The sequence below is a fragment of the Ischnura elegans genome, chromosome 11 (assembly GCF_921293095.1).
Source record: "Ischnura elegans chromosome 11, ioIscEleg1.1, whole genome shotgun sequence".
NCBI classification, from domain to species: Eukaryota; Metazoa; Arthropoda; class Insecta; order Odonata; family Coenagrionidae; genus Ischnura; species Ischnura elegans.
Genome location: NC_060256.1, coordinates 80238960 through 80264190, shown reverse-complemented (window position 1 = coordinate 80264190; position 25231 = coordinate 80238960). Strand labels below are relative to the sequence as shown.

At 39.2% G+C, this 25231-nt stretch overlaps 1 protein-coding gene across 2 annotated transcripts in view; it reads right to left on the bottom strand.

Moving 5' to 3' along the window:
* Nucleotides 1-20824, bottom strand: part of LOC124168268 (leucine-rich repeat and calponin homology domain-containing protein-like) — a 163342-nt gene extending 142518 nt beyond the window's left edge. For both annotated transcript variants that reach the window (XM_046546410.1, XM_046546409.1), the window contains exon 1: nt 20610-20824. In XM_046546410.1, the coding sequence (XP_046402366.1) occupies nt 20610-20784 (175 nt within the window). In that variant the 5' untranslated portion in view covers nt 20785-20824. The remainder of the gene's footprint in view (nt 1-20609) is intronic.
* Between the last annotated feature and the right edge of the window lie 4407 nt (nt 20825-25231).

Sequence of the window (25231 nt, the reverse complement as noted above, 5' to 3'; positions counted from 1 at the left end):
CAACAATGGAATTCTGAAGGGAACAGGCTCCAACACAGGCGAATATGGTGAAATGGGTCGGTCAGGTCATGGCAACGACATTTTGGCATACATGCGGAATAATCTTCATCAATTACTCAGAAAAGACAAAAGCAATAAAAGAAGAGTAAAAAATTGTTTATTTTAATAAATCCAACGCAATGAAGGACAGATTAACGTATTTACACTACAATACCCATTTTGCACATCTCACGAGAGAATAGCATGGGGAGGGCGTCTAGCCAAATCTCACGATATCTTACTGAGGGCAGAAGAGGAGTCCAAAAATCACCGAAATCACCTCATGTAATTAATGGACGCCCCCTCGCCTTCTATTCTCCTAAGCATATCAATGTCTTAGTTTTCTCTGCATTGATATCCATTCCACACGTATTCTACGAGAACGAACGCAATGATTTAGGATGCCTCCCTTACGAAGTCAGTGCCGAAGTGGTTGCTAAGAGGGAAACAACTAAACCACTCTCTCAGTCAATGTCTCCTTCCGGCAGGTGGCTACCCCGGCACGCGACAGAGGCACCTCCCGCCGACGCGCCAGTTTCGCAGCTGCCGCCCTTGGGAAGAGGGACGGCCAAATGCCCACTGCAAGCACAGACTATGAACGCTAGAGTATTCACACCAGGGGCGGCGCGGGGTATTTAAGGGCCCTCAGCTAGGGCTCATGATGGGGCCCTTCTTACCGGAGGATCCGGGGTTCTCCTCCGGAAAAGTTTAGGAAATTAGATGCCCGGAAATGGATTATGACGCTATTCTGGCTCCTAAAAACTAGACAAAATTCAATGAAAAATTGCAATTTCGTAAGAAAAATACTGTGAAAAATGAGCATCTCACAGCCTATAAAATTCAAAAACGTAGTATGGTTCTATAATCTATTTAGAGAATCCTTGAAACTTCACTGAAATCTAAAAAACCACAAAATAACCTTTTCGAATAACCCTTTCAAAAAAGCATCAGGCACTCTTTTATCTTATGACATCTTTACTTATTTTTATATGATATTTTTACACCGAGTATGTTGTATATAATACAGCTAATGAAACTTAGAAGCATATAATTGCAAACAAAAAACTTTGGTTCAAGTAATCTGATTCCTCTTTATTACACCTTTCACATACGCTTCACGATAGACGCGAGCATTGTGAGGGCCCCCTAAGGTCGGGGCCCTTTGCGATCGCCGACCAGCCTACCTAACAAGACCGCCCCTGATTCACACCATTGCATAAGCCCCATAAGATAATCTTAAACTGAGAAACGGTAAGAAAATCCCCAAAGTAACTTAACATAGATTAAAAGACACAGACCGAAAACTTAGAAGGTGATTATCAAAACTTCAGCAACTTTCGTGGGCTACTTTACTTTCAACTTAAATGGGCTATGTCCATTCGTCGTTGATAAGGTTCATTGGATTCTAAGTATTGAGATAAAATCAATTATTAATAAATTATACTTTTCCACAAGTCTTACCTCTATTTTATACTTATACTCCACTTATTTTCATACTTGTGGAAAAGAGCAAATTCATTTTATTTCAATACATCACACTTTCACTATATACCGCCTAAATCAGTTGAACAATTTTTTTTAAGTATTTAGTTTTCCTCCATAATCCAACCTCAAATGAACACTAATTTATCCCATTCTTTAACCAACATTGAAAAGCTTTTAGCAGCACAACACCACTTTCTACTGCTTCTTAGACAACCCCGATGTTCATCTACACCAAAGATATGGAAAAAACAAACTTGTTCTTCGGTTTTTCTAGGGTAGTAGCCACAACGTTTTGGGAATTCTTCCATGCCCAAACCGAGTTTTGTGACGGCTTAAAAAATTACAACCAATACATCCATAATTCAGAGAGAATGCTCACAATGCTAACTTCCTATAGCGTCAAACAGTAGCTACACGAACCGATTATCTAATTTATAAACGAATAACACACTGGGTACGATTTAATCTTCGTTTCTACCTACTAAGTTTCTTAAATACCACTTGTACATAGGAAGCATTGAAATATAGCCTCTTCCTACAACCAGTGAAATATGCACGTGTGCCGATCATTCCATCCAGAAGGATCTTCGTAAATGTACTCGTCCTAGATAGGGCAATAGAACGAACAGATTGGAGCGGTACGTGGAGGACGTCATCATGCTCGGTCCAATTGAAGTAACGTGACACTCGCCTAGTAGTGAGCCATTGGCAGAGACAAATTTAGGGCCACCAACCGCTGACCGATATTTCGAAAGACGAGCGCCAACGCATGGGGCGAAAACCATGAACCGACCTTCACGGGAAGGATTGGTCACGATGCTCACTTACAAAACAAAGAAAAACTTCCGCAGCACAGCGCTGATCAAGTGGCCAACTTGAGAACTCTCTTTTGTAATATTCGTGAATATTAACCTCCTCTTCATCGACCACTAGCAACAAAGCGGAATAAATTACCATCAAAAGTGGCAATGATGGCAAATGAGATTCTTAAAAAACAATTGTGCATCATTTAACTTTCCCACTGACTTAAGAGGTATTGTTTTTGCTTCAAATTTTAGTATATTTGGTAACCAGATTTACGAACACCCGAGTGAAGATAATGATGGAATGCTTATGACCGACAAAAAATGTACGCAAAATGACGAAAAGTCAAGAGCATGGCGAGGGCGAGGAATGAAAATTCTCGGAAAAAGTAAGAAATATAAAATCACTTTCGCTGGAAACGTCGATGACTCCCCTTCTAAAGCGCTCGTTGTAAATCGTCCTCCGAAATATGTGTCGTCTTTGAGGCGTATAGGAGTGGGATGGGTGACGGAAGTTGGACTTTTATATTTAGCCTCACTCCCTCTCCTCTCATCGCAGCAGAAGCATTCACAGCCCTTCTGTGAGAAAAAGAGGAACTCCTTTTGGGAAGAAGCAAAGCATTTGGGACTGAGAGAGAGAGAGAGGGAAGGGTGACAAGAGGAGTGAGGAGGGTAAAGTAGCGAAGGGAGGTCTTGAGGGCGGCCTCAGGGCATCACGCCAACGGAGGCTTAATGGATTAAAAACATAAAAAGAATCATGCACGAACCTCGAGTTCGATGGCTTGATCGTGCTAAACCATGGCCAATGGGTCCGGACAACTGAAGACAATGGAATCACGACTCACCCCAAAGCAAAGGGATAAACAATTTCCCATACGGCGGTCACGAATAGTTAGGAGCACAACTATTCATTAAAATCAAGGGGGATAGTAATAATAATGCAAAAAATGCGTAAATATAATACTATCATATTACAAGCACTATATTACTACAAAATAGCACTATAATACTATTAGCACTAAATTCTTGCCTGATACAGCATAACTTGGTTATCACGTCATTTGAGTGGAAAAACGATTATTGACGCAATAATACAGTGACCCCATAACATTGTTATTTAATTAATCGATCAAATACACAGGAGAAATAAAGAGTTGCGATTTTTCATGAAATACATACTTTAATGAGATTATTGGAGTAAATGTAACCACAATTATGAGTGAAAGTGTTGTGCTATTTAAATTTTATGTAAAAAAAATCATCAAAATGAAGTGTTTTCAGCAACAAATACAGTATAATGTTTAAGTAAAGGCGAAATACACTATGTTAATAAAATTTAAAATTTACAAGCACGATTACATGAAGTCCTACAGCTGAAATAAACCTGTAATTTTCTTTTGGACAGTCCTTCGTTGCTTGGAGCCGGATTTTGTTGACGTTATAACACAAGGTAAAACACAAGGTTTTGTAATCCATTGACGATTAATCCAAGGTTTTATCAATCTTACCCTTTACGTTTGGCGGGACTTAAGAAAGAATGACGTAAACTCCGTGTTGACGTTACGACCGAGTCCTAAAAACCAAGTTGCACTGTATTAAACCTACGAGGAAAATCCAATGCGATCATTGCAAACAATAAATGAGTGGAAGATGAAATTTTACAAATGAAAACACATTTGGATATTCAGAGTTGCAACAAGATTTTCAGATTCCTATCCCTTCATTTAAACCAGTCTTTTTCTCAGACAAAAATCTTCATTTCCCCCCACGTTTCCAATCCCCCGACTATTTGCAATCCACACTGTGACGAGGCGGATCAAGGTCGTTATTTTTAGGCAGATTTCCATTACTTTCCGTGGTGCGTGGTGGTACGCAATTCCCTGATCGAATGTGCGTTTTAGGCCTAATACGCACAGACAAGTGGCTTATAGATAATCATTCATCATTTTTGCAGGTCGTTTGTTAAACTAGTGAAATAAAACTTTCATCGCTGCGCCACATCAATGATTACCATCTTTTTCCATAAATTACGTTGGGTCAGCTGGGCTGCTCCCCTTTATATGCCAGTGATACAATGAACATTCCGGCGCTCGAGGTTTTATTTTTCGGAAAATAACAGCAGAATATTTTGCCTAAAACTGAGTGAATTACGAATACATATTCAAATTTATGAAAACCTCCACGTCAACAAAACAACTTTATCTTAGTAATTTTTCCTTTCTCTTTGTATCGTGAAATATCATTTAACCTTAATTCTATCTGAATTTTCTCACGCACTCTTATCAATCACCCTAAGCCAATCAAAGCCATCTTCACCTGAGATTTAAGTTTGTCGGAGAAATATACATCGTTCTGATGGGTATTCGGAGTGGCTTGCATGGCGATAAAATATTCTACGGCAGAAACGAGGTGAAGGCGAGCGTAAAGCAGAGGAATTTGCGTCTGAAATTATGGGAAGTGAGAAAACAGGTTTGGGAGGACAACGAATAACACGGAAATAAAATTAATTTCTAAATAACAAGTTCGTCCGAGATAAACCCTCCAGCTAATGGGACATTATTTCATAATGTGATCACGAATATTAAATACTCTACTAACTTTCTTAACCCAATTAAAACGACAAGCGGAGCTTTTACACATTCGCCCGAATCGATCTTCAACTCAAATGCTGAGCAAGGAGGCAACCAAAAAAAAAACACAAAATCGCCAGCACCTGCTTTCGTTCTTTCCATTAAAAAATAATGCTTTCGTTTTTCCTCCACCTCAGCGAATCCGGGCTACCGCGACGTCATCAAAAAATCAAAGCTGAAAAGAAAATATCTCAGACCGAGATCCGCGGACAACGTAAGGTGGAGCTGCAATAAAAATAAGAGTCAAGAACAGCTCCATGTAGTAGGCGAAAATGGAGCACTATTCAAGCGAGAAATTCATTAATTAAATTCCGCGACGGCGATTATATTTGTACGGTGACCTAGCTCGAGAAAGAAGCGCAGGAAAGGAAAAAAAATCGGTCTCACTTAAATCCTAATTAATCTATTCGAAGTCATAGGTAGTTCTTATTATCCCTTGATTTCAAAGGAAATGTAGGACAGAAGGAAATCGAGAGAATGCTTTCCAAGTTTCACTCAAAAGGATTAGTTTGCGATCTGGAAGGAGCACATGACTACGCATTGCGGCTGAACCAATTATCCATCCAAGAACCCGCTCTAAACATAGGATTTATTTTTTTTCTCTCGAAGGATGAACGCAATGACAGCAGAACAACTGGCTCCAACGTCGCTCGGGCTCTGAGCAGAACGCTCAGGCACGCGGTTTTTGTTTACGCGAATACACAAAAGGCAATCGTCGCACGAGGTCGATGGCGAGCACAGAATAAAACAAGTACGGTCACTACTAAGTTGAATGCGGAAGCTATGGTTGAAAGGAAGCAGAAATCACAACGGATTGGAGAATAGTAGGACAAGCGCCGTAAACATGATGATATGTCAATAGATTGTTGGGTGGGATAATAAACGCGCAGAGACTTATTAATTTATCTCAAAATGGGGATATAATTAAAGTTGTCCAAGTGACCAGCTTTCAGTGTTGCCGCGGAATTCGCGAATTTGAAGCGCAGAACGGTTAAAAAACCTAAAGTTGGCGAAGCAAATGATTCATTGATAAGTTCAAATAACATGCCGAGAAATGCATACAGCTAGCTAGTATTGACAAATATAGTACGCAAGTAACTACACACAGATACTACATTCCCTTGTCCGAGTCAGCCATCCAAGATCCAAAACTATCGCAGGTCCCTTATTGTACGCGAAATAAACGAAATATTGAATCTCTCGGTTCTGCAGGTTATTTCCAGAACCCTGTATCATGAATTGAAGAGGGAAGTCGATGAAGAGAGGGAAGAATTCCGCAATACTTCTTAAATACTCCATGCAAACCTAACCTAAGAATTGTATACTGTATCCTACTATTTCTACCTTTTCCACTTAAGTTCATACAGTTGCCAAATTTTCTTCTTCTTTGTGTCCTTCTTCATCTGTCCCTAGTAATTATACCTATCTCTAGGTCTTCCTTCAAATTTTTTTCTCGATTAGTCCCCACAATAAAATGTAATACCTTAATAACTCGCCCATACATCGGGTCCTTTTCTTGCGTGTGGTTCTCCACAATCTCCTTTCTTCTCTTATTCGTCGGTACACCTAAGTACCCATTTCTCACCATCCTTTTCACCACATCTACAGCACCAGCCCTCGAAGGCCTCAAGTCTTATCTGGTCACCTTATCCATTTGTTCAAGTTTCTGATCCGTAGAATGACACTACGTACACAATTGTTGTCACATACTCTTTCCGATGCAGCAATAAAATACTCTTGGAGCGGAGTAGCGGCCTTTTTGCAATGAATACCTTATCTTCGGCTACACAACGCGTTCTGCCCGTAGTATCTCTAACATCCCAGTTAATGGTACTCCCGAGGTAAGTGAATGATTTCCCTTGCTTCAATATCTCTCCTTTGAAGTGGAATATGGCCGCTGCTTCCTCTCTTCCACATAAATGTACCTTGAATTTCTTTCGTAATCCTAACTTCGTATTCCAGAAATACTTATTCAATGACGTTCAGTGAGGTCGTCTTAGCATCCAATAATGATAATTATATCGTCAGCGAATGGCAGCTCAACTCGGTAAGCAAAGGCTCCGAAAACTCCGCAGAGACTAATAACGCAAACTGTTAATACGGGTATTATTCAATGACTTCCGCTGAAAATTATTTTACTCCCAAAAGCAACAACATGACATCGCGGAGGCCTCAACCAGTGTTTGTTTGAGGCCTCAACGCGTGATTTGTAGGGATGAGCGAAATAACTTTTTCGGGGCCCACCGCGTAATGAGACCTGTCCAACTCCTGCTAGTTTTTCTGAGGGAATAGAGCGAGGAAATTCTTTCCCTAAGAAAAAAAGACAAGCTGTTTTTGTGAAACGTTAGGCCAACTCGATACGCGGTAAGACCCCAAAGAAGTAATTTATCAACATTAAAGCCCACCAGCAACAATCCTTAGGGTTACTTTTTGAAATAGGTGTCAATTAATGACTTAATTTTTTACAACAACTTTTCCCAATAAATCCAAAATTTCTAGCTATATCTCATAGCTCGGAAACTTCCATCTAGTTTAGAGAAAGCGTTAATGTCACCGAAGAGATAATACACTAATCCGATTCAACTCATTACAATTTACTTGCATCACAAAGCGGGTATGCAGTCGTCTCATTTTGATGCCTGTGAAACATTAGCACAGAAAATCTTTTTTTTATCATAAAATGCCTGGGATGGGTAAATTTTCTAGTCATAGGTCCTCGACAAAACATTTACCAAGATGACATCGTTGTTATAAAATATTACGCGTAAAATACATACCAAAATACTTTGTGTCTTCGATTTGTAGAATAATCATTAAAGCAATCATTTCCGTTATTAGATGATATTTAATAATACAAAGAGAAAAGAAAAATTCCAAGGAAAAATTGTTTTGTTGGTATGATAATGTCCTGAAAGTTTTCATCAAGTTGAATGTATGTAATTCACTGAGTTTTACATAAAATATTCTGCGGTTATTTTACAGAAAAAATTCAAGCGCTGGAATTTTCATAGTATCGCTGGCAGAGCATCCCAGCCGACCCCGGTAACTTTTGGGAAAATATGGTATTCATTTATGTGGCTCTCCAATTTAAGTTTTAATTTTGCTAATTAAACAAACAACTGGCAAAAATAATGGATGATTACTAACTATAAGCTACTCGTATGTGCGTATCAGACCTAAGACGCATAATCGATTAGGGGTACCGCATACCACAACGCACCTCGGAAAATGATGAATACATGCCTAAAAACTAATAACCTTGATCCGCCGCGTAATAGTAAGGATTGCAGATAATGGCCGTTATCATCGCATTAGGTAAAAAATTTAAGACACTTCATTTCACTACATACCGTCATTTATATACCATCATTGTGACGTTTTCAACATCTTCCGTGCTCGAAAACATTAAACCCTTCTGAGAACAGGGTCAAAGCTCCGCGAACCGTTGCCTCAGCAACGGTTCCGGAAGAACCCAAAATGCCATCCCTGGTTTTTCGCGGAACTGGGACCTGGGTGTGGAGGGAAGCAAATCGATTCCAGCAGTTTCCAAAGCGAAACAAATGGCATGGCATTTTCATGTTCGCCTCAAAGTACACCCTTCACGATGTACTTAACTGACTGATGAAACAATGTTGCGGTGAACACAAAAATGAAAAAAAAAACTATTAAGTGGTTTCCGGTTATATTTTCTGGAATTCGCAGAACATTTTGGATGAATAAAATTGACGTAGTTTTTCTACAAATTTTTTTTTTGACACTACCATGGTATCGACGTTTAATGTCATCTTCTGCTAACGTCATCTTCTCTCGCGCTTTCTCATTTTAAATCTATCAGAAAATGGCTGGATGTGGATGATATTTTTCATTCATTATCCCATCAACCGAATTCTTTCAATGAATAGTGATTCCGGGTCTGAGTGAACGACCGCATTGTAGACCCTAGAACAGGAGCCAGAGAAAGACACCGAAAGGCGAACTACCTATTAATTACGCCATTTATGCTCACTGCACACTCCATTTAGTAAGCCATCGATCCCTTAAAAAATATGAACTTGAGTCGACTGGAAATCTAGGAATGTGGAGGCCAAAAGGAATTTCGTGTATGCGCTGTAATCTCATTTTCGCTAACAAAGGTTATTATCTGGTCCTTGCACTCAGGTCTTCGAATGGTTTCTAAAGTGCCCCAACCCAAGGTGGACAGTTTCACACGTCTCGGGAGAACTTTTCCGACGCATAGCTTGCGGGAATCTTTTTGTCAAGAGGGTTACAGGAGGTGAGGAGGGTGTTCAGAGGGGAAAGGCACGTGACGGCGAAGCAGGTTGACGCATTATTTCTGGAGCCGCCCCCCCCCCCCCCACCCCCAACAACCAAGTAAGGGTCGATGCTTTTTTTGAACCCTCGATTCTTCCCGAAACGACTCTCGCCTTCACAACCAAGACCAGGCATCAAGGTGGATGCACATTTCCCAATTATTCCCAACACGAATATTGCACATGAGGATTCTCAAGTCGTCCTCTTAAGGGGGTATCCATTTTTACATGAGGTGTTCGCGGGGGGAGGGGGGGGAGAGAGGTGGGCAAGCCGATTATCATCCAATCTCGCGTGAGGGAGAGGGGTAGTATTAAATAATCTTAAATAAAAATAATGAAACGAATATTTTTTTATAAATCCAATGCAATGAAGCATTGAGTAACGTATTTAAGCTTAAAATATGCGTTTTGAACAATCTCACGTGAGATTAAAAGGAGGGGGGGCATAATTAGCCAAAATCACCTCACGTAATTAATGAACGCCTCTAATGTAAATAATGAACGTAACTAATGTGTTGTCACCCGCCGCGCATTTAAATGGGTTTACAAAAGTCGCCACTCGACAAAAGTGATCCGAGTTTCACGAGGAAATGAGGCAAAACTAGGGGTCTTATTCTTAATTTCTAATCATGATGATGTGATCCATCAAATTCATGACTTTTCAATGTTATTCCTCGTAATTACGAACATTGTAGAAAGATATTAGAAAAAGTGCATCGCATTGCACTCAACGCCACGCCACGGACATTTTGAAAACCGATTAAAATGCGACCTAAGTAGCAACAGAAATCCGCCTTCTGTAGGATTGAACTCCTCTACGCAGTCCCAAGTCCCAGTCCTTGATTCCCAAGATCCATTACTACCCTTGAGTTAAGAAGTTCGGTGCGAGGAATGTTTTCCCGAGAATAATAATTTTTGCTGCGCAAGTTATGTTTGTGTAAGTACCTCCAAAGTAATTTTTATAAGCAGCCGCGAGTATATAATGCGAAAAACTTTGTAAGTTTAGAGATTTTATGAATTCTACAACAAAAGTTATATTCTCATTGATATAGTGCACAACTCGCAGAGTGCTCATCAAATTCATCTACCATCCGATTTTATCGTTCTTCGCGGTCATCGTTGCCTGGTTTGGAAAATTAAATTCCAGTCAAATTATAGCTGTGAACAATTAAAGCATAAGTTACAATTAAAAATCAATTTCCGCTCAATGAACAAAACAATTAAAGCATTATATTCATTATAGTGGTCAACAAAAGCTGAAGTTCTGTGACGTGCGACCCCAATCATCCGGCCATGATGCTGTCATGGGACAACATAAAATTGCAAACTGAAGTATAACCAACGCAATAAATTATGCACGCTGTGGCATAGCCAGCGAAGTAACATACGTAACGTTTAGTGGCGAAGAACGCAATCATCATCTTCAAATGATAGCAACCATACGAGGCATTATTTGCACCAAAAATGTACTACAAATATCATAGATGAAATACATTATGAACGAAAATGTGGCGAATGTCGTAGCATACAGGTAATATGGAAATCAAGAAAGAAAATAGGGTCTTGGCTCGTGTACCTGATAAAAAGATAGGAAACTTTCCTTTTCCATGTTAACAAGGAAAAATAAAAAGCATGGCTGCAGTGGCTACGAAATAACCGGCTATAATATTTGAAATCCGTATTCTAATAAAAAAGATAAGGGTTCTCAAAAAATTAAAAATAAATTTTCATCATGACCATTATGGCTACCCAATACCCGTCTATGATGTTTTAACTCCGAATTCGAATCAAAAGATAAGGGCACTCACAACATTAATATTAAATGTTCATCAAATCTCACTCAATATGCCTTAACTTCATAGCAGACCTCCCAACCACGTTCACAGACGTTTCTCAAACTGGACACAAAAACTCACCGAATAACTTAAAGATGCTATGCAGCACGAGAGGAATTTACGGGTTTCCATCCGTTTCCACGACGGATATTCCTCCCCTAACCTCCCCAACTTCCTGTCCCGCTCATTCGGAAGCAAAAACCACATACGACAAGCAGATAGGCGCGCAGATAAGACAAGTCTAAGAGCTTCGCATCGAACATTCTTCTAACGTCGCTCCTACAAGGCATCTTTCTTTCTAGAACTTTAAAAATATCCCGAATGCAACGAGTCACAAATGAACACAGTCACCCTAAACATTCGGAAAGAGCCATGATAAAAAAATACAAATGGTACTTTCAACACTTCAAGGTAGTTGGAGAGCCTCGGTAGAAGTCATACGAATTTGATGAAACTTAGAAAACATATTCTTTGAAAGATGCATGTTCAATGATCCAATGAAAAAAGGATTCCTTTGTGCCGTTTTTCACTGTGTGACACTTTACGGTAAAATTAGGATAACTTAACAAGGGCCCTTATGGATAAATAAGGTTTTTACGAGTTAGGGAAGCTGTTTGTAAAAGGACGTTGCTACGACGGCACTCGTCAAAAGCAAAATTTTGTGACGAATCTAAATATGTACGGGAAAGTACAAGTTCATGTTGAAAGAAATTTGCGGAAATCTGCCTGAAATTGGCAAGGCGGCTGGGAATCTCTGGTACTAACATCGCAAAACGAAAACCACTACACAGTCTTCGACTAAATTGCACAAATATATTTGGTTTCCCGGCTTTTTCATACGTCTTATATATTTTTTTTTATAAATAAATATATTTACCAATCATGTTTATTTAGGATATACCACTTAGATTGTGAATATTTAGTCAAGAGTGTCCTCAACAGTTCAGTGAGCAGAGGTTGGTGGCAGTGTTGAAACTAGTCAAGTTGACTAATGTAACTACCTTTAAAAAAATCACTTTTGACGCTTGAATTGTTCTGAGCTGCAAATTTGCACTCTCGTTACATTTCTTATTATGTTTTCTTTCGTTTATTTCTTTTTGGCGACTTTTGCGTAAATAATAGGTAGCCCGAGTGCATCACTTGACCATTTGTAGTTTTTATCATGGATATTTCGCATTTCCACCAGGCGAAGCCAGAAGCGATTGTATACATTCGGAAACACCCTTAAAGCATCTTAATTCAGAGCAGTGGCGTAACTATGGGGGGGGGATGAGGGGATGGATCCCCCCTCCCAAAGCCTCAGACAAATAGAAAAATTATTTTAAATTATTTTCTAGCTTTGATACATAATTACTGAATCTGTACAAAGTTAAATTTAAGTGACAAAATGATGTAAAATGTATTTCCAGGCATGTTATTTTTCAAAAATTTCCCGGACTCATTGTTGCTTGGCCCACCCACCTGTGCCCCATCCATCCCCCCCAAAGCGTATTCCTAGCTACACTACTGATTCCGAGAATATATAATTGAGGCATTATAAAAAGCTCACTGAAAACGACGGAATGAGCCCATTGGAACGAAAATGGCATTAAAAACCGTACTTTTCCAAAAGAAGCTCCAAAACATGCATATTGGCTAAGATAATTTATTCGTGCACTGATTGATGTTCATTAATGAAAAAATGCGTATAAACGGCAACATTCATGATTAATATCGGAAATTGAACAAAAAGCATTGCCCTCACTCCATGAGGCCAAGAAACCTGGAAGTTAACTTCGATTTCATCAAGGTCCATAAAGAGTTATGCAACCATACAGATAAAAGACGATTTGTAAAAGAAACACCCAAAAATATAAAGACCTTCCACTAAGCCAATCTGGATTTTATATGGCAGTCATGCGACACTAGAGAGAGGATATCTTCCAGAATCGACAAGGTGTAATGAAAATCCACCTGAGCCAACGACATCCACAATAATTAAATCGCATTATTAACATCGCATTTTAAAACCGGAAAAAGGTGAGCAAAGCAGTCGATCGCCTCCAAAATTATCAACTCGCGATTGTCGCGATATGTCGCGATTCAAAAGAAATACTCAAAACAGCAACTTATGACGTAAAAATGATTCTCTCACTAGCACGAAATTTTGAAGATAAAAAGCGAAACCTTTGCACAAACAAAGTTGATTAGTCAATAAAGTTACTCCTAATGGCAATTTTCTAGCCTTCTGAGACGATTGTCTACCTATGGACATTATTCTAACGTATTTTGATTTTCGTTGAATCCATGGATGCTTTACTAAGCCTCTCCATGAAATGAAGAAAAAAATATTTGCATTTCAAGTAGAAAGCGATAATTTTTTCAATAAGGTAAACTTTCACCCAAATGAACTGCAGACATTTTTTGTTTCATATTTTTCCACAGCCCTCGGAACGTTTTACCTTCAAAGTAACAGAACCTACCTACAAAACATTAACCTAGCAACAATAACAAGAGGAACTTATCGTGTTAGTTTCCGCTGAGTGAGGTTAGCGCAGAAGTCATTTAATTCCCCTGAACTTATTTGTCATCCCTAGTGCTTCAGAATTTGCAAGGAAAACAGTTTTGAGTATATTCTCCGGTTTATATCCGATTCTTTGTCTCTCGACCGAGTCTCGCTTTCAGAGCAACATAGACGAGACGAGAGGCACACAATGGAAAAATTCTCTTCGGCATCACCAGTGAATGCGATATGAGTTTTAGAATTGCGCAGTGGCAGTGACTCTCAGCATTTTATATTATGGTCCACATAACGACCGTCAGAAGTAGGACGTAGAGCAACCACGACACCCGAGACCAATTCACACTCTCATGTAAGGAATTCATATCTGGCCTTAAGGAGATTGGGCTTAAGGGGGACCATGAAATGAAGCGCATCGAGGAAAAAAAAACAATAATAAAATTGAAATACGCTCGACTAATCAAGCTTAAAAAAAGCAGTGGTTTAAAAATGTTAGCTTTGAATTGTCAACGATAAGGTATGGATTTTAATTTCAGATAATGAAATTTAAGAAGGCGATGATTTAAAAAAAAAACGGGAAATCATACGTCATGCGTACTTCTGTCGCTATGGAACTCATTTCGAGGACATAACACCCTTTTCAGCCGATACTTTCTAGTGACGAATTACAAAGTGAAAACCTACGCCATTCCCTTATTCTCAGAGTATCAAGAGTTGATCAATTTTTAGAATAGCCTGGATCAAATGCCAAAATTTTATGCCTCGGTACTATCTACATTGTTAAGTTTTACTTTAGGGCAAGAGGCAAATCGTGGCAAGGTTCTATTTTATATACACATAAATATTTGTCGACGTCATCGTCAATTTTAACCACACTTCACGAAAGAAAAATCGGGACGAGTAGGAGTCATGCGACTCCTTAAGGAGGTACGTTTGCGACTGCGCGTTTCAAAACACACAGCTTTATACATTCGGGATTAAAAAACGTTTCGCAATTGTAGCCGACATCAATTGAGCTTAAAAAGAAAAATAAGGGAGAGAAGAGGTAATACAATGAATGAGGACAATTCAATCTTTTTACCCTCACCTTTTTCCAGATATTTCATCCGACCGTATCACATTTTCACATAGCTAAAATTACTAAAGTTAACTCAGAGCAATCATTTTCAAGAACCCTAAAAAGTATATGGAAGACGAGCCTTGGAGTATTTATAAATGATTCTTACGGCGTAACGAACATAACACCAGTTTTTGTTAAAATCGCATACACATTCAAGCAGCAATCATACAGAAGGACCAACATTTCATTTCTATCAAGATATTAATGACGTAAAAAAACTTCGTATCAATTATAGTCACGAAGACATATAATAGTTGTGATCAAATTTTTCCCATGTTTTAATGTCATCGCTATACGAGAATGTTTATATGTTCAGATTTTTAAACACAAATTCCAAGAATTGTAGCATGGTAAGATCATTTTTTTTACTCAGATGATGAAATACAGTCATTAGTGCATAAAGTAGGACGGGAAGCGACAAAGACATAACATGTTCACACCGACCCGCTTAACGCCCAAACAAAAAAAAACGTTTTCAACTGTGGCCAGCGTTGGTCTTTCATACCCGGCTGATTCGTTGCTTCAAGTCTTCGAATGTAGGACTCTTCGTGTTCACCACGTCTTTCCTACGGATTCTCGAGCACACAACACACCGAGCCCTCACTACGTGAATCGTTATGACGAGTAAGGCAAACCATTTTTCCGGAGCGTTTTACTCGGCTGAATCCATGTTTTTCGAACCCACAGTACTGGTTTTTCCCGGGAAAATGGACAAGTAGGACGCCTCCGTCACCAGTAGCCATGTGAGACCAACGCTGTCAACATCCGTCAAGCTGGTTTTTAATAATAATTAAAACTGTGGAAAATTTCTGCATTATGCCCCAATAAACCTTCATCTATTATTTTCAATCGCAATAAACATTAATTGACCGAATTGATATCTAGATGATTAACTTAGATGTGCAGGGATAAAATGATAAGAAATAAAATATTTTAAAGAGACAGCACAATAGGTTAAACAATTTATTTATATAAAAAATATAGTGAGCTTGTATAAATATAGTGAGTATGCTTCAGCATTTGCATAAAATTAGCGAAGTTTAGTCAAAATGTGTAAATGTTTGTAAATGTGTCGTCACTTAAAAAATAAACAAACAACACAATTTTTTTTCTAGCACGAGGAAATAGTTATTTTCGCCGATGTTTAATACGGCTAAAATCGATAACATATGTACTGTAGAGATGAGATAGCGGACGACGCCGAAGAAAAAAGATTATTCACGTGAAAAGCAATTTCGCGGAAAAACCCTCAAATGTTATCTACAACAAAGAGGAGAAAAAACAAACCTGGCCCGCAGGAAACCGTGACGAGACCCGAGTTAAACTAATGCCACGCATTTGCATTCCCTCTCCACACCCAAAGCTCCCCAATAACCCAACGGTCATTCAGCTCCTCTTCGCCCCTCGGCGAACCAAAACAAACAGAGGAGATAAACATCAGAAGGGAAAACAACGTAAGACGATTGGCTAGAATCAAGGTAAATAAGAACATTACACCTACTACATACGATAAATTTGGAGAAGAGGGAAAATTGATCATTTACCAGAATGAAAATAAATGATAACAAAGGCGTGAAGGGTGGGATTAGCAGATAGGGTGGGTAAAATGAAAAGCTGCAGTCAACCAATCACGGAAATGCGCTTACAGAAATATTCGAGAAAGGACAGGTTCGACACTCAACAACAAAAGGCCATTAAAGAAGTGAATGCTGGACTTTCGTCGACAGAAAGTCAAGTTAGTCGAATTCTTTATGAACACATATAACGGAATCTGTCCAAAAGTACTAACAGCACCAGAAGCACATCAGTAACTTTTTACGCCTTTAGTTGGTGATGCAAGCAGATCTGTCTGGATAGAGTCGAAGCGAAACGACAAATGCGGATTAAGGTCATAGTTTTTGGGGGTAGGCTATACTACTTTCCACAGCGACTCGGTAATATTCTATATATTTCGGCGGTAAAGCGTCCCCTTCAAGCTATTTATGCATATTCTCCAACTTTCTTTCAACGCTATAAGGATTAGGCCGTAGGAATAAAAACTTATTTCAGAGAGCAACATAATGATTATAATATTTCGATTAAGCGATAAATTACGGGAGGCCAGCCGCCCCCTCCGTGAAGGTGTCGCCTACATGTAGCCTATTATTGCAGGCTGGGGAATACTTACCCCCTGCATTACACCCTAGAAATGGCTCACAGGATATCATGTAGATTTGCCGCAAATATATTTCCTCAACTTCGATATCGCCGGGATCCAAATTAAAAACAGTATTATGTTGAAGTAATTGTCTAATATTTAAGACCACGAATATTACAAAAGAGGATCCTCAAGTCTGCTGTAAATGTGTTGTCAACACCGCGCATGTAATTAAGTTTACAGACGTCGCCACTGGCGTCGCTGACGGACAAATTGATCCCAGTTTCGCGGGGAAATAAGGTATAATAATGGGTATTAACAGAAATTTATACACAAGCTGATGTGATCTATCAAACGTATAACTTTTCAATGCAATTCTCGTAATGACAAACAGTATGCTGTATAATATCAGAAAAATTGATCGCATTGCACTCATCACAGCACCGTGGACATTTTTGAAATCCGATTAAAATGCGACCGAAGTGGGAAGAGAAATCAGCCTTCTGTGGGATGTAATTGGGCCTCCTCTATACAGCCCCATTTTCTGAGACCTTCTGCAACATTTATGCTTTAAAATTTGATTTAACAAGCCATGGCTGGCGCGAATATCAACATCCAAGACACGTGCCGAAAAAATGGCGCGATGGTGGCAATATCATTTGCATGGGTGTTCTCAAGAGAAGTAGATCATAATTTTGTGAGAAATATTTCAGAAACTCCCACGTTACGCTCAATGAATCCGGTTTTACGCAATTCGTTGAAGAAGTACAATAAATATTCTTGGGTTTAACACCTCAATTTGCAGTGATCCATATTCGCCGAGGGGGAAACAATTGAAGAAATGAGTGGATGGAGGTGTTACGTTACAAATTCTACTTATCGAGAAAATTGAAGCTGAAGATTATTTGAGGCTACTATTTTACGGTACATGCAATACCTCTACGAAGTAGGAGATATGTTTAGATTTAGAAAGATATATATTGCTCTAGGACTTCTATCCTCTAAGAACAGGTACACTTAACTGTACAAAAATCATAGAATAATAAATATAAGCATAGAAGAAATTGAGACATAGAATCATGAAATCAACTCACTCATAGAGAGCGATAAACTAACAGGACAATACAACAAAAGAGTTCAAAGTTAAAAAAGGAAAAACGTAACTTGTTCCGAAAGATTATAATTTGTTCCATCATAGTAACTATATGTAACATTACAGCCCATCAATTACCCAGCGATAAAATGCAGGGAGCATAACCAATGAGGAAGAAGTCTTAGGAACAGCTTAAAGGTACATTATAAAAAGAACAAACAACCAAAGAAATATAAAAGATGTAAATTGGGATACTGTGCCTGTAGCGGAAGTCTTCAGAAGTTTAATAACGAGGAATTGGATTACGACAAGGAATTATTGGTCACATGTTAACGTGTGGAAACCCGGCGACGACGCGAGAAGAATATGGGTAAAAAGTATATAACATGACTAACGTTTCTGCGGAATATTACGTTCATTCCTTCACAATATTACTCAGCAACATATCCCACAGGAGATAAAAACTCAATAAATAAAGTAATAAGCAACGTGAAAGCCAGTGGGCAGGGGCCAGACCAGGGCCCCAAGCTAAGGGGGGAGGGGGGCCACAACACTCGCATCTACCGTGAAGCGTGAATGAAATGTGTAGAAAAACTCAAGTTTACTTGAACCACAGTTTTATGCGACTATAAAATTCTAAGTTTAGTTGCTTCATTTACAGCATGCTCTGGGTGAAAATATTATTTAAAAATAAATAAAAAAGGTGTCAGGAGATAAAAGTGAACCTGATGCTTTTTTGCAAGGGTTATTTTATAGGTGTTTTTAAGATTTCAGTGCAGTTCCAAGGATCAAATTCGATAAATATACATTAGAACCATTGTATATTTTGAATTTTATAAGCTGTGAAATTCTAACTTTTCAATGTATTTCTTCTTACGAAATTGCTATTATATTATTGACTATAGTCTAGTTTTTATAAGCCAGAATAGCGTCAAAACCCTATTCCGGGCATGCAATTTCCAAAGATTTTCCCCCGAGGGGGGCCCCCATCGTCAACCCTAGCCTATAGCCTCCATCAACCCAGACCGCCCCTGCCGGTGGCGTATACCGGGGAAACTCCCCACTCCGTAAAAATAAATGCAAAACAAACAGCAACATTATTCTTTGTCCCATTTCATTTAGAACTTAGCAGATAACAGCTCCGGATTAAGCAACTCCCATCCGCCACAGTTGAAATCTGATGCCAGCCATGACACCGACCAAGAGCTTCTGGGTTATGTGGAATAACGATTGTAAGGGGAATGTTGGATTATTTAGTCATTCACCACACATACTGACATTACAGATGTATTTATGGAGTTTTTTTCGCGAGTAGGGCAAGTATACACTTCATATTCACAGCATTTTTTGACATACTAACAGGAACCAAAAGCAACAACTTGCATCCTTTAAGCGTAGCTAACGCATGCCCAAGCTTGTGTCTTATCGCATTAAACGAAAGTCTCATCTCTTTTGAAGTTGTTGCACCATATGGCTCAGGGCAAACCCTCTAAAAACTAAGGGCCCTCAACACATGATGCCTAAATGCCTTGCCTCAGGGTACCTATGTAAATACAGAGTGGAATACCCGTACGACAAAGCCTCAACTAGAGAGTTGCGATACTGCAAAATAACAAATTAATGCAACATTTCAACAATAGAAATGCAGTATAATCATTATGACTACCTTAGCATCAGTTCTTCACCGACAACACTACTGAGTGACTGCACAGCAATAAGTCCAACAGCATCGAGCAAGAAGCATTAAGTGTCTACGCTAATGTGAAATTGAGTAAAAAAATCATCAATCTCCTAATAGAAACGAATGGATGAGAATAAACGGAAATCAATGCCTGACAAGGAATCCATTATCTCGGGTAGCGGAAGCAACGACGAGTAGTCCGCCAGCGTTGTTTATCTCCCCACGGGTGTTGCAACATAAATTTCGACTGGTGTCCTCGTTTTCACGGCAATCATAAGAAGGAGCGCCTAGAAAACGAATGGTGCTTGCTGACACAAGTTGGCGTTAATTTGAGCACTTTGTTCCATCGCCTGAGTCACAGCCACAGGGTTCAACGCTCATTTTGTGACAATAACAAGAAAGAAATACAACGGTCTATTACAAAAGTCAGACATAATATTCTCACGTTAGAGTTAGATATCACACGAGCGTGCTCCAAGCATTCGAAAAAATACATCAAAAAGTAACATTATAAAGAATTTTAACACATATTCAGAAAGGTTAAGCCCAACGCACGGAGACTAGAGAATGAACAACTAGGGCAAGTAGAAGAAGACTCTTTACAACTGTAATTCACAAAACTATCATTTTTCGTAAGAATAAGGCATGTATATTTGTTAAATTGAGTAATCGCGCGACATGTATCTTCCGAAGAATTATACCAGAGACGGAAACGAACAGAAACTTCTCAACGCAGAAAAAAACACAGACCCCCGGGCAGCGAAATAGCAGAAAACCTTTCATCTCCACCAGCTCGACGTTCACCGTAAACTCAGAGTTGATATGATGACTTCAGAGTAAACAAATAATCAATTAAACAGATGCCCTCCAAAACATTCGCTGGGCATAAAAACAAAAAGGAGGCGTCCATCATAAATAATGAGCCGGCGCATACCCGACGAAAACAAAGCGAGAGCGGAGCAGGAATGTCACTAACCTGCAACAACAGTGTCGTTCAAGTTGTACTTTCCTCCGGTCTTGGGAAATTCCTTCAGCTTCCTTCCACTTAATTTGAGCTCGCCACTCAAACTTGCATCTTCAAGAATCCTTTCCAATGACCTCGTCAACTGCGCTTGTAAATGTCCACCCGTATTCACGACATTTGTCGCCATTTCACAGCACTCATCATTACTGGCCAGTCGGGTACATCGCTAAGTGACGCATTGAATTGTGGGAATACACGTCACTGGGCGACTCCCCACCCTGTCCCCCCTTCCCCTCCAACGAGAGGCAGCGCTAACTTACGCCACTTTGAAAAACTTCTTCACGACGAGTGAAGCGCTACGATTCAAATCATACAACTAACCAAGACCATGACCAATCATAGGCCATGAATCACAATACTCGCCAATAGAATAATAAAGTAAGATGGAACGTACGCATTAGAGATTTTTTTCTGAATAGGTTAAGGTGTAAGCATAGGCAAATGTTTAGGCGAAAGGTAAAAGGAAAGAAAATTTAATTCTTCATCAGATATAAGTGCTGTTACTAACGAGCAAATCCTTAAACTGACGAGTAAATTGTCAGCTACGGATGCCTTGAGACATATAAAAAGAAAGACGGGCTGGGAGGAATCGATTAAAAATTTTGAATGCTATCGTTTCATCTGAATTACGTATCACTGACTTGGCCTCAGATGGGATTTTTCTAATTTTTTTCACTCTTTTGCTATTCATTCGTGAGGGAAAGACATTTTCACTTGTTTTTTGGCATTTTAAAAAGCGTTTCATGATGTTGGGTGAAAACTGAGAGACTATAAACTTATTAATAAGGTGCTTTCTCTACATAATAAAGATGTTTTAAGAGGGAGCAGGTAACTTAGTTGTATTCTGATGTGGCTTAGACAAGTTACCTGTGAGAATCAAGTTGTGCAAGAATTTCCTATGGTGTAGAGCAACACTGAGTTATCACACCATAGGCGGATCTAGGGGGAAAGGGGGGTGGCAGACCCTTAAAAAATATGCAAGATTTATAATACGGTCCCGTTATCATTGCATTCGTTTTGTATTACGGGGTATCCTTGTGCTCCTCCCAGAACAAAATCCTGGATACAGCCTTGCTTGTACCCCCCAGAAAGAAATCCTGGATACACCCCTGGCTCACACCACTGCTCTTTAATTTCTATGCATATGATGTGATCAGGGGCGCCGACTTATAAAAAATATTGGGGGGGCCCATATCCGAGGTCTTGCCCCAGGAAGAGGTTAAATTCAAAGTGTGTCGCAGCACCGAAACACTATCATGATTCACACCACCTAATTCAGTCAACCTGCTTCACCTTATAATTATTTGTTTTAACACATTGTTGAATTTATTTTAAAAGGTAACTATCGTCAAACATGGGAAATAAAAATTACCAATATATTTTTGTGATTTCACAAACCTTAATATAACTTAATTATTTTCTTGAAATATTGAGGGGGCTCCGCCCCCCCAAACGAATCTTTGAGGGGGCTCGGGCCCCCTCAGGCCCCATGAAGTCGGCGCCACTGGATGTGATAAGAAAGGTATGAGAAGAATTTATCTCAGGATTTAAAGGTTTTTTAATTCTAAGTGCTTAAAAATTAAAAGTCAGTCAGGTTTATGAATGAGCCAGTATTTATTATCCCCATGCCGTAAGGATTTACGTTATGTTAGATACCTTAGGTATAGAGGGCAACCATCATGAGTAAAATCAAGTAGACCAAAGTCAAGTAATTGCATAACAAAAAAGCAATGATGTTCAGGATAGCCATAAAAATTGGTGGTAAGAAAATCTGAGCTGGTAGAGCATGTTAAGAGAAACAGCAATAAGGGTATCAGGAAGGGAAAAGTTTAGGCAAACAATGCGTTCATCATTATGAGAATAGTTGATGAGAGGATTGTTATTTAAAAGTTTTCATAAAAGGTCAGTGAAGAGTTTGACATTGAGCTCACTATTTTATGGGGCAGAAAAGTGATTACTTAAAACAGGAGGATCACAAAAGACTGGAAGTGAACAATAAAAGGGTGTGGAGGAGAGTGGAGAAAGTAAGATGGGAGGTGAGGTAGAGAAACAAAGAAGTGCTGGACATGAGGAAAGGGGTCTGGTAAAAGAGATGACTCTTAAAACAATGAACGGGGAAAGTATTTTCGGTAAGCAGAAAAAAGGGAGGAAGAGACAGGCCGGTTCATGGGTAGAATTGGGTGTTCTAAGCAATTTTGCAATTCAAAGGGGAAATTTAAAATTGAAATGGGAGAGACAGAGGAGATTAATATACTAGTATATAATGGTCATGTTATCCCCAAACTCTATCTAAACTGGTGTAATACAGGCAAGGCCGCATCCAGGATTTTGTTCTGGGGGGGCACAAGGACGCCTCGTAATACAAAATGAACGCAATGATAATGGGACCGTATTAAAAATCTTGCATATTTTTTAAAGGTCTTGGGGGTGCACGTGCCTCTGTCACCCCATAGATCCACCTATGAACACAGGCAGAATGATAAAAAAAACCACATCGACTTAAAAATGTATTTATGAGGAGCCTAATAAAAGAACCATATTTGATAGAATTCCAATGCTAAAATGACTACTGAAAGATTAAATCGATTTATAGGAGATTATTAACCCTTTTGCTGCTGCAAACTCCCTGGAATTCTAGCCATTGCATGTGGCAAAAAATAAGAGCAGACGATAGGGAGGAAGATTGGGCATCTTTGCAGCGGCCTGCAGTGCAAATATACCAGGTATGTTAATGGCAGCAAAAGGATTAGAATGGTTAAATATAAAAAATAATAATCCAGAAAGAAGAGAGAACCATAGAAAGCTCCACATCCTGTCTTTCCGTGATTCTTTCCTCCTATTTTACACGGTACCTATATCACCAAGGCACAATGGGGAAACAAATAAATGAGTCTGGAAAAGGTCTCCAGCAAAAGTAAACCATGGTATTTAACTGAGAACGTGGGTTGCCCAAAATAATAGCCTCTTATTAAGTGGTAAAATCTTCGGGCTTATATGTAATAGTGTCTCTAGAATAATTTAGAATCATCTCTATGATTATTTCACAGTTGCTATCACCAGAGACTTGCAGGCATTAACTAGTTTCCATCAATTACGTGAGGCGATTGTTGGAGCCCCTCCCCCTTGGTGAGATGCGAGGTTTGGCTCAACCCTCTCCCCCGAAATCTCGTGTGAGATTTTATAAAAAATGTATCTTTAATGTAAATACAGTGACCTGAGCTTTTACTGATTTCCATTAAATTTAAAAAAATATTAGCTTAATTATTATCATTAAAACTTAATTAAAACATTTAACCGTTTTGCTATGAATGACGAAAAATACGACAGGACGTTTCTTGACCCTGGAGACGAAAGCCGCAAATTTTCATTGGACATTTTTCTATGCAGGCAAACGAATGCCGAAAATATACATTTCCCTGCTCTCCCCCTTTTATGATGGGCGTGGGTTCTCGAAGTCTTAGTTTCGGGACCCAACAAAGCGGGACTTAGACTGTACTCTCCAAATCCTGGAGCAGTTACCCCTTGTGGTAAGGGACTGCATACATTAAATTGTTCATTCAGTCAGTTTTCTAAATAAATATGTGTTCTTTTCTAAAGAAATATAAACTAAGAATTGAATTCTTTGTCTTATGAACAGTGTTTACAATTTTTAAACGAAATTCTACGATAAATGTTAACTTATATCGTGATTTCAGTATAAACATCAACTTGGAAATTGTTGATGCATTAAATGCGTTAATATTGATGGTAAAGCTTCTTTCAAAATTTTAAAATTCTCAGAATAAAACAAGGAATTCAATTTGAAGTCTGCAATTTGCGTGCAGGAAACAGTAATCCATACAGCCAATTCACATAAACAAAGCATGATTGACCGCAAACCAATGCTGCTGGTAGGGTTATAAACCCTGAAAGGAGGGAGCCCTACTACCCTTGGAGTCTTGAGATAATGCAGAGTCCCTGCTAGGAAGGGTCGAAAAAGGTTGGTGCTGAGAGTGTGTGATTATCCGAGAGACCCTTCTTAACGAATGTCCTGCAAAAATGCTCCATACAGAGAGGACGGAAAAGTCTCTTAGGGCTCAGTCCAGCTGTCATGCTAAGGAGAGAACTCCACCATCTCATTAGGGTTAATAATTTTAACTAGAATCACATTGAGAAAATCGAACAGTATAATACTAAAAAATACTTCTCGCAAATCTCTACTCTAACATCTTAGGGAGAAAAAAATTGCATCCATGGCAAGAGTATGCCAACCAAGCAACTAAAGACACTTACCTTCACACCTTACCTTCTTACCTCAACATCCACCCTGGACATCCGGGATCAATGCAGGCTAGCCTTAGGCAAAATGGAAGCAGATAAGGAGGTTCAGGTTTTTAATTTTTTTGTGTATGTATGTAGTTAGTCAACCACCTCTCAAAACCTTCACCAGTGTTATTTAGAAACCCTCTGGAACCAATGACTGTCCATCCTCTCTTCTTCCCACACTTCACCAATTATTTCCAACTTTCTACACCCCTCTTTCTCCTTTCCCTTTCATCTGCCACACTAACTTTACATCTTTACCTCACCTCTTA